The following is a 10493-nucleotide window of genomic DNA, read 5'->3' on the forward strand; positions in this document are numbered from 1 at the left end:
ACTTTCAATTTTTTAAAAAAACATAAGCCCATTACTTTTTTTTTAATACTACTATCCTTGTTTTCAAACAAAAATATTTTTTTTAAAAGACTGCAATCCATGTTTCCAAACACTCCAAATTTTTAAAAGTCCTATTCAAGTCTCCAAACACTCCAATTTTGTACTTGAGTTTTAATAAGATAGATGTTCTATTTCATTTTGGTGCTGATAGATAAAATTTTCTTAGAAAGACGTCTTTTGGTTTGGGATATGGATGAAAACAAAAAAGTATTAACTGTGAAATGAGTTTATAGGATATTAGAAGTACAATGAGTTTGCAAACTTCAGTTCTGTAATCTCACAGAATCAGATCAGACACACCCAAACAATGTCTTTTTTTTTCCTATACACATTACAGGAAAAAAAAAACAATGTGGAAAAGAAACTAAATGTTGCATCGGTCATACCCCGAGAACCAAGAAGGTTCGGCGAGTGTTGCCAACTCTGCGTCTTTCTCATAGAATGGCTTGAATTCTTCTCTCCATTGCTGATCACTTTCACTCGCTGATGGTTCCACAGGCTCATCATATTTAGCGACATCATCACCATGAAAAGAAGCTTGCAAAGATTCTATATGATTATGTGACTCTGCAATGTGTTGTTCTTGTTGGTTAAGAGTGCTGATTCCAGTTTCTTGTTTTTTCTTCTTCAGTTTATCAATCTGTTTATGTGCTTCTGATGCTTCATACTCTGCATCCCTTGCCCGTTTCTGCGGATACACAAGCCAGAAACATTAGGCTAGAGTTATATGATAATAGTACTGATACTATAATGTTTTAGAACTGTACCTGTGCAATTTTCAATCCTTCTTCCGCTTCCTTAAGTCGAACAAGTAACTCTCCTGCTGCTTCAACAGCTTCAGCTGTATCTCTTAGCTGTGACTGGAGACTCTTGTTCTCATCTCTAAAGTATTGTGCCTCTTTTTCTCTTTGCACTTTCAAAGCTGAGATTTCTGCAGCAAGTGCGTTTATGAATCTGGACTCTGCTCCCTTGACTCCTGCTCTCGCTGCTGCTTTTTTAACATCGTCTATTCCTTCTCGGATCCTCCTGTGCCTTGCAAGCAACTGCATATGTTTTTCTTCCAGGTCTGCGTATTGTTCAATCATCCGTGCATGTCCTTGCATTGCCATCTGCATTGCTTCCGCCAACTCTTCTGCACATCTTTTCTCAGTATCCAGTTCGCGTTTCTGCTTTTCCATCAGCTTCCTATTGGCATCAAGCTCAGTTCTTAATTCCTCAGCTAGAGAGATCCAGTTACTCTCTGCTTCATTCCAACGTAGTCTTTCCTGTTCTGATAATGTCTTCTCAGAACTCTCCTCCATTGACTCAGGAATGGCATTAAGTTGCGGAGCTTGATTGGGGTCACAAGTGTGCGTCAGCTTAAGCAGAGAACCTCTTTTCCGAGATGATGTAAGAGATGAGTCAGTATAACACTGTAGCTGCGCCTTTAAATCATGAATCTCTTCCAATAATACTTCTCTTTCTCCCATTTCACCATAGAAGTTCTTGAAACTTTCAACCTCTTCTTGCGCTCTTTTCAACTCAATCCTCGTCTCCAATACTTCGGGGTGGTTCTCATACATGTCCTTCAGAAGCTGCAGTATTATATATGTAAGGAAAAAGCTCTTCAATAATTTTCTAATTAATGGAAATCCCCGAAATATTACCTTATGCTCATGCATGAGAGATGCGAATTCTTCATCGAGGAAATCATCTTTCGATAACACGCCGTCCATGAGGCTTTCAAGACGAACAATCTTGTCCTCTCTTGTTTGTCCTATAATGGCATTGCACTCTCTCTCATGTTTGTACTGCTGCACCTGTTCAGTTTTCGATAAATGAGAGAGGCTCCCTTTATATGTAGAAGGTAAATAAGCTAACAAAACCAGAACATAAAATAGGATCATACCAGCCGATTAAGCTGTGATATTTCAGAGGCTTGCTTAGTGCAGAACTCTTCCAGAGCCATTTCTCTTCTTATAGACCCTGCTAGAACCTTTTCCACTGCCTATACGGTGCAGAAAATTCCCATTATATCGTTACACTTTATAGAGAAAATGAAAGATTATTAAAGGTTACACTTTATACAAAATGCAGAACGAAAAACAAAAACGATTGTAAAATGAAATTCTTACCTTAGGAACTTGGAAAATGGACTTTTCTGAAACTTCTGAGTTGTCAGCAGGTACTAACTGAAGATTTGAAAGATCACTTGTTTCGTGCGCATCACATTCTGCTATGCATTTGCATTTACTGCACAGTACTTCTTTTGAATTCTCTTCCGCTATTATATCAGCTTCAGGATAAGTTTGCACACCTACATCAGCCTTACTTAAAACTGTTGAAGGTTTGCATTCTAGAGCTCTGTAAGAAAACCCGAATGTTGATCGCCTCTGAGCAGTACTCTGGCGATAAGAGTCAAGAATTCTCATGCCTCTGTGGAGGCTAGCCGCCAATTGGTTGGTTGGCACAGGAAAAGCTCCACTTTTATGTGTAGACATAGCCGAAGAAGGTCCCACAGTTTCTGTAGTTACCTGGTTTGCTCTCTCAATATCTTTTTGTGATGCAGTGGACATTGATGATGTCCTCAAGCTTTTCCTGCTATTTCTAACCTTGGGAGAGACGCTCTCAGTGGGAGTTATTAGTAGAGGAGAACCATTTACTGGATCTATGCTGAGGCAAGGTGACCCAGGATTTTCTGAGAAGTGATTTGTATCATCTGTAGCATCAGCTACTGATGCAATCCCAGAAACAAGAGCTCCTGGAACCAAGTCTTGGCAGGATAGAACGTTCTCCGCTTTGCTAGGTGAATTTTCATTGTTTGTGTCACTAATACAAGAACCGGGGGAATTGGTTATCAAAGGAGTCTGTACACTTGAACCATGATCCAGAGTTTGCACGGCTGTTGGGATGCCAGTTTCTGCCACAGTTGACGCACTATCGGTAGTAACTGCCCCGAAGTTCTCAGTTTGGCAGCTTACATCCTCCATGTTAACATCTGCATCCTCGGGAAATTGATTTCCTGTAGATTGGCCATCAGATGATTTAAGGTGGGAGTTGTTGAAATCTTCGTCCTTCAGGGCCACAATTTGTAAGGATGACTTGATTTTCTCTACTCTGCCCATCTCTTGATTGTTCTCCTCGGCAGGTGGAGATGACTGCAAGCCTATTTGAGCACAAAGCCTTTCAACGGCCTCCTCATCTATTTCCATTTCAGTATCCCCATCATCATCTCCATGGGCTAAGAACTTTGGATGACTCAGGCCAAAGCTTCTTAACAAACTCATACTTCTTCGTGAATTCCAGGAAGTGGTATAAGCTGCATTTGGGTTGGTTGGGTTGTTTCCATTGTTCTTCACCCTTTGCAGTTCCTCCTGCATAGTTTACATTAGAAGTTAATTAACATTTGTATAATTATATATATATATATATATATTTTTTTTACTAGGTGATCAAAAGAATGCATACCCTAAGCTGGCGAATCACTTCCCGCAAGAAGTTTACATCATCCTGCATTACTTCATTCACAACTGCCTTGTTCTGTATGGCCTTTGCACGCTGAGCAAATCTCAAAGTACTGAAAGTTTCACTTCTACAACTGCAATGTATTATGCAATTTAATTTGCTAGAAAGTGGAGGATAATATAACTTCTGAAAATGAGATTCAGGTTCTTAATTTACCTCTGCGAGGGAGAAACTGCACAAACCATAGCTAATTTTGCATTTCCACCAAGAGACTCTTGCAGTAGAAATGTCAGCCTGGAATCTCTGTAGGGTATGTGCCTTTGCTTCCCTGTCTGTGAAATTTCTGCGAGAATATTGATCAAATTCCTGCAAGTAAAAACTCGTATAGTTAACATTTAAATACACTCTCAGTTTCAGATTCAGCATAACTTAGAAGTCAGTAGATTCTCAACTAGATACGACCCCCCATTTTCAATTTGTGTTGAAAAGACAGATTCAAATATGCTACACCCATCAAACATTACCTTAAAATGCAATATTAAATGGAACAGAACAATCAACAATGTTATTCTGATCTTACCCAAGTTGAGAAAGTGATCGATTGATATTCCCAGCTTCTTTCAAACGTTCTCCTGCTGCGCCAGTTGATTTTTGTCTTTCGGAACCAGCCAGATCAACAAGATTTATTCTACTTGTTTTGAAGCTGCTTAGACCATCTGCAGCATTCTGTTACATTACAATGCTGTAAGATATCGATTCCCATACTATTATAACAAACAATGAACTAAAATACTGCTAGACTAGTAAACATCTCAGCCTCATTGCCTAGCTTAAAAACCTTAAGTCGTCAATAAATGTGAAGAATTTAATAAAGGAGACAGCCCACCTTGCAGTGGGATTCAACAATACAAGTGAACACACAATGCGACCTTGAACTCTCAGCATTTACACTTGTTGCACCAGTCCGTCTGTTTACCAAGCCCTGCACCAGATTCAAACGAAAACATTACTAGTGGAATACTTAATACAGAGAAACAAAATAGGTCAGACAATCTATATGCAAGACTCTGACATGTAGTCATGTTCTTTTTGACATTATATTTACGTAATACTGTAACAAAGTTAAAGTTCAATAACCAGTCTTTGATAGAAAACACCTCTTTAAAGTTATCAATAGATCACACCTGTAAAACTCCAAGTTAATGTGTACGTTTTGAGCAATCACTCTAGAAAATTTCAGATTCGAAAGTGATTATTTTCCAAAGAGGGACATGAAAATGAGAGGGTACAACAAACCTTAATCAGAAGCTGTGACAAATCCTTCAAGTTTTTCACGTATCCCTTAGTCAAATTGTCAACATAAACACCTAACTTGACATCTTCTCTAATCTGGTACAAGATTTAATTAAAAAAAAATGAACACAGATTATTTTTCCTTAAAAACGTAAATCAAGTAAAAGTTGCAAGTTCTTTTTACCATCAGATTCTTTTGGCTCGGATCAAGAAGATCCGTTATTTGCTCGTTGTATATCTGCAATGGAAGATGGCAAAGAGAAACGTAAGTATCAGGCTCAGAGAAATGAAAACACCAAACAAACCAACAACTAAGGTAGCATCCACTCATTGAACCTCTAGAAAAGAACAGCGGCACTGGTAACTGAGCTGCCTATCAGCATGCTTCACTTGCTCCTGCAAACAAAAGAAAACAACTTTTTAACATGCTACCTCTTTGTGCAAGCAAACAACACCAAGCATCACCTCACTGATACGAGCGAAGAGCAGTTCAAACACACGTGGAGTCAAACCTCTTTGGTCACCACTCAAATGCTCTTCAAGCAATCCGTTTGCAGGACCCCACATGGTATAAGTCTTCCCACTACCAGTCTGTTTCAGAAGTTAAAATCACAATCATCTGCAATTCAAGCCTAGAGAAACATTGAAGAACAATAGTTTACCTGTCCATAAGCAAAAACAGAACTGTTAAATCCAGCAAGACAGTTTTCTACAAGAGGGGCTCCAACAAGCTGAAAGATTTCATCCTGCAAAAAGAAGACAATAAAGAATGATAAGGAATTGTACAACAAGTTCACCTCAATCATGAGAACTAAAATGCTTACCTGTGTTGACTCAGGGTCAGCAATCGAGTCGAAAGTGAACGTATGCTCGTTTAAAGTGAGGGAATCGCTGGAGATCTTCTTAACAATCATCTCCTCTTCCTCGCCTTTGCTTGGAGGCTTCACTCTGACTATAACCTACAACAATTGACATTTCAGCCAAACAGAAACGAAAACCTTCTAAAAATAGAAGCTAAGCTTAAACTACCTTTACGCCAGAATCGGAAACTCCACCAGATACTCCGTTGTCCGAGGCAGCTTCGGCGCTGAGCTTCCGTTTGAGAGGATTAGCCGACGGCGGACGCGGAGGACGCGGAGGAAGCGGACACTTCATTTTCGCCGGAGACGACTTGTAATCAGGCGGCAGCGAGTTCAGATCTGGAGGCGGAGCGTTCTCTTTGGCGGATCTGGTCTTCCTTTGGGGCTTGGGTTTAGACGAGCTAGGGTTCGGCGATTGCGGCTCTCCGACGTCTCGCAAGACTGCGTTTCTTGGCATCATGAAATGTTTCATTCTCCGAAAAGAAGAGAAGAGAAGAGGGGAACAGTCTGTGTTCGGGCAAGGCAACTACGAAGAAGGGAAGGAGAGAGAGAGAGAGAGAGAGCCGTTGATGGTGAAGAATTTGAATTTCTAGATTTGTTTCTCACATGGGTGGGTGTATTCATCTCCCTTAATCTCTGTGCTCGAAATCCAACGGTGAAGACAAACTTAGGGAGGGCCCATGTTTTTATATTATTTTTCTCTTCAGATTGATTAGTTGGGCTTACGATATAAAGCCCAATTAATAACAACAATTCGAAAGCCCAATATGAACGTTTTTTGTTGTCAACCGATTTCATTAATAAAGCCCAACGGGCCAGTACATTCGGTGGCAGTTACACGAGAACCCAGCTGAGCTATAAAATATTACAAGTCCACCTAAGGCAGTCGTTTGTTGCTTGATGGTTGAAAAGCTTGGATCAGAGAGCATTTTATGAAAAGTGTCATTCATACTCAAAGTGGCAAAATCTCGGGCGCCATGAGACTTCCAGCAGGTGCTTTCTGACTGTCGCCTCTTCGCCAATAACTGGGTTCATGCTTTCTGATGGAAGCCTCGATGGTTCCATCTCCGACACCAAATTAGACATCAACTCTTCTATCTCTCTCTTCCTCTTTCTCCAATCTTTTTCTTCCCGTGATGAAGAGCTTGCCCCCTTCTCTGGTAAACTATGACACAGAGAACTTTGATTCCGCCCCGCTCAAGATCGACAGACGGACTAAGCTAACACGATATTACCCTCATAAGACTGAGGAGATCCATCGACTAGATAAGACAAAATGAGGTTTTGAATAAAAACACTGAGAGCTGTCTCCAGGATCCGATCAAAGATACGTTCGGATCTACAGTGTTAGGTACGTGGGCACGTGCCCCCTACTACTTTATAAATTTACTTAGTTATCTATATTATCATCGAACTTTAGCAGAACGATTGGAAAAGATGCCCCTGTTTAATCTTAGCACTTGCAGGGTTCGAAGCTCCATCTTTGCTTATTTTTCTTTTAGCTGTGTATAATTAATGTGTCGTCTGACACGTTTACTGTACTTTTCTTTAGCTATTATAGCAGCATTTTTCTATATTTTGTTTTATTGCTAATACTACTCTTCTTATATTGTTAGCATATCTTTTCTTTATTTGTTTTTCATAGTTTCTATTACATTTTCACGTTTAGATTTCAATTTGTTTTGAAACAGATTTCAAGGTTTCAATAGTAGACATTCACAACTGTTAGTAAATGAACAATTCTAGTCAATATATAAATAATAAATAATCCATCATTTCAATTTAATATTTAGAGTTTAGTTCTCTGAGGTATAATGACCAATAATATGTACGACATTGACATAATGTTTTATATATACGATAAAATTTGAAGACCCTCTTTTCTATATATTTTCAAATTAATTGTAACGTGTTGTAACTAATAACATATTTTAAAACTATGTAATTTTAAAATTTAAAACGGGTTGAATAAAAATAATGCTATTGTTGTTTTCACAGTTTAAAGTTCCTTATCTTTTACTATTAACAGTTTAAAATATTTAATATTTTTTATATTAATCTAATATTAATATTAATTATGTGCCCCCGTCAAATAATTAGTCTGCGTCCGCCACTGGATATGTACTTTATTGATACTCATTCCCTGAGTAAAGCAAAGAAGAAGAGTGAAGCGTCAGTCATTCGGGATTGAGAACCAGTGCCGGCCTTGAAAATATATAGACCGGAAGCAAGTAAAAACAAATAAGGCCCATTCATAAGTTGTTTGTAAATGATATATATATATATATATATATATATATATATATATCAAAAACTATATATGTATGAAGAAAATAGCACTACTGTCAATCGAATTCGTCACCTTGCGTTCCAAAATAACTATGTTTGCCACTAGACAAGCTAAGAATCTTTGTAAATAATTGGCCGGAATATTTCTTTAAAAAGCGAAGGCCGGAAGCTTGAGCTTCCTCTGCTTCCGGTCAGGGCCGCTACTGTTGAGAACACATCAAAAAGAGATCACCAAACGAAGATTTTATTCCGACAAACGAAAAGTACAAAATCAATCAAGATGGTTGCAAGATATTATCTCATCCTTTTGAAAGATTGATATGCCTTTAAAAAGAATGAGATGAAAAGAGAAATCTCTCACTAGAGATAGGAGAGAGACAACCTTTTGATTTGCTATACGTTTTTACTATTTGTTCTTTTATTTTACTAGCTCGTGTTAAAGTTTGGTAATACTTTCAGAGTTAATGATATTTTTTGCAACTTATTTAAGTGAAATTGCTCAAATATAACAACGTAATATTATAGGAGACATACTTTCGACCTATAGATGATGAAGGCTTCAGAAATGATTTCCTTAACCTAATCAAGCTTTCTGGCCAGAGCTGGTTTCAAGCATAGTAAGATAAAAAAAAGCACAGTGAAATAAATATTTACAAACAACGTCCTCAAAATATTAATTGTTGATACACATATATATCATTCGGCTTTCAAATTATTATGAATATATTAGTTTAGTAATTGTTTCAGATCCCATAAATCTAAGGACCAGTCCGGTTTTTAGCTAACCTAATCATTGGCGATTTAGAAAAATCCTCAACGCTTCAAAAATCTTCTTCACGCTAGTAATTTATACTATATAAAAGTTGAGGTTGTAAGCCACTAAAGACGTTCATGTAGGATTTAAAACTTCCAATCGTATTATAAAAAATCAGCATTCTAATTTATTATTTTCGAAAATGTCAATATTTCAAATATCAAATAAGGTAAAATAATAAAATTTAAAATATTATAAATGTACCAACTTAGTATCTATAGTAAATTTTCGAAACTTAACATAAATAATTATCCAATATAATAATTAATTTTTAATTTTTTATATTTAAAATAAATAGAAATAAATATCAAATAAGCTATCAAATATAGTAACTAATTTAAAATGCAAGACTTTAAAAAAATTATAAACTAATACAAATAAGGCAACACTAACAAAATTAAAAACAATATAAATGTGTTAACTTAATATCTATAATAAATTTTTGAAAATTAACATAAATAATAATCAAATACAATAATTTAATGAGAAATCCCCCCCCCCTTTTAGTTATTTTCACGAAAAATAGATTTGAAGGAGAAAATGACCAAAAAAAGTTTTATAAAGAGTAAATATACATTTATACCCTAGGGTTCACTAATCTAGACCTAGGATTTAGAGTTAAGGGGTGGAATGTCAAAATTTTAAAAACTAAGATTAAAAATTTCAAAATAAAAAGGGTTAATTTTGGTCATTTTCTTTTTTGAGTGCTATTTTGGTGACAAAAACTTAAAATGGCTATTTGAGAGAATTGTCCTTAATTAATTTTTTTAAAAAAATATGTCAAAATAAATAGAAATCAATATCAAATAAGCTAGAGTAACAAAGGTTAAAATATTATAAATATATCAACTTTATATCTATTATAAAGTTTCAACATTTAACATGAAAAAAATAATCATATAGTAATTAATTTAAAAATGCAAGACTTCTTAAGAAATTATAAATTTACAACACATGATTTCCATATAGGATTTAAATCACAACCAGAATTAGACATATCATAATCTTAATTTTTTATTCATAAAAACGTCAATATTTACAGAACTTTTTAATTTAAAATATAACATAAAATGGAAATCGATATTAGATAAGTTAAACTAACATAATAAATAATGACAATTTGAAAAATTACTTAAAAATGATAACATATTATCTATACAATATAAAACTTGCGGCTATAAGGTATTGAGCACGTCCACATAGGATTTAGAAAATTCAGTCAAAATATGACAAATCATCATTCTAATTTATTATTTTTGAAAATGTCAATATTCCAAAAACATTTCTTTCAAAATAAATAGAAACTAATATTAAATCAGGAAAAAGAATAAAATTAAAAACCTTATAAATGTATTAACTTAATATCTGTAATAAAGTTTTAAAACTTAACATAATAATTATCCAATACAATAATTAATTTTAAAATTTTGTTTATTTAACATAAATAGAAATCAATATCAAATAATCTAGAGTAACAAAAGTAAAAATATTATAAATATGTCAACTGTATATCTATTATAAAGGTTCAAAACTTAACATGAAATAGTTTTTGAATATAGTAATTAATTTAAAAATACAAGACTTTTTAAAAAATTATATACTAATATAAATAAGGGGGGATTTGCCAAAAGTGGCTTACAACTTGATTTTGAATATAAAAGTGTACCCCAATTATGATTTTGAATACAAAAGTGACTTAAAACTTAAAACTTGATTTCACAATTATGATTATC

General features: G+C 35.3%; 1 protein-coding gene across 1 annotated transcript; it reads right to left on the bottom strand.

Moving 5' to 3' along the window:
- Positions 1-250: 250 nt before the first annotated feature.
- On the bottom strand, positions 251-6386 carry LOC125576443 (kinesin-like protein KIN-12B). The gene is made up of 16 exons (XM_048736559.1): positions 5827-6386; positions 5622-5756; positions 5460-5543; positions 5263-5388; positions 5134-5193; positions 4982-5035; positions 4801-4893; positions 4391-4486; positions 4085-4230; positions 3721-3870; positions 3508-3637; positions 2175-3413; positions 1949-2047; positions 1707-1859; positions 828-1634; positions 251-748 (listed from the first exon to the last, which is right to left on the bottom strand). Exons 1-16 carry the CDS (start codon positions 6127-6129, stop codon positions 425-427), a joined length of 3999 nt encoding a protein of 1332 aa, XP_048592516.1. The 5' UTR covers positions 6130-6386; the 3' UTR covers positions 251-424.
- Positions 6387-10493: the final 4107 nt, after the last annotated feature.

This window comes from Brassica napus, chromosome A7 (assembly GCF_020379485.1).
Source record: "Brassica napus cultivar Da-Ae chromosome A7, Da-Ae, whole genome shotgun sequence".
NCBI classification, from domain to species: domain Eukaryota; kingdom Viridiplantae; phylum Streptophyta; class Magnoliopsida; order Brassicales; family Brassicaceae; genus Brassica; species Brassica napus.

What these genes read in the sequence shown, in the direction of transcription:
- LOC125576443 (XM_048736559.1), bottom strand. Translation starts at nt 6,129, where the DNA reads ATGAAACATTTCATGATGCCAAGAAACGCAGTCTTGCGAGACGTCGGA. An exon ending in TATCACAGCTTAATCGGCTG is followed by an intron (nt 1,860 to 1,948) that starts GTATGATCCTAT and finishes AAAACTGAACAG; the next exon opens with GTGCAGCAGTACAAACATGA. An exon ending in CTCTCATGCATGAGCATAAG is followed by an intron (nt 1,635 to 1,706) that starts GTAATATTTCGG and finishes ATAATACTGCAG; the next exon opens with CTTCTGAAGGACATGTATGA.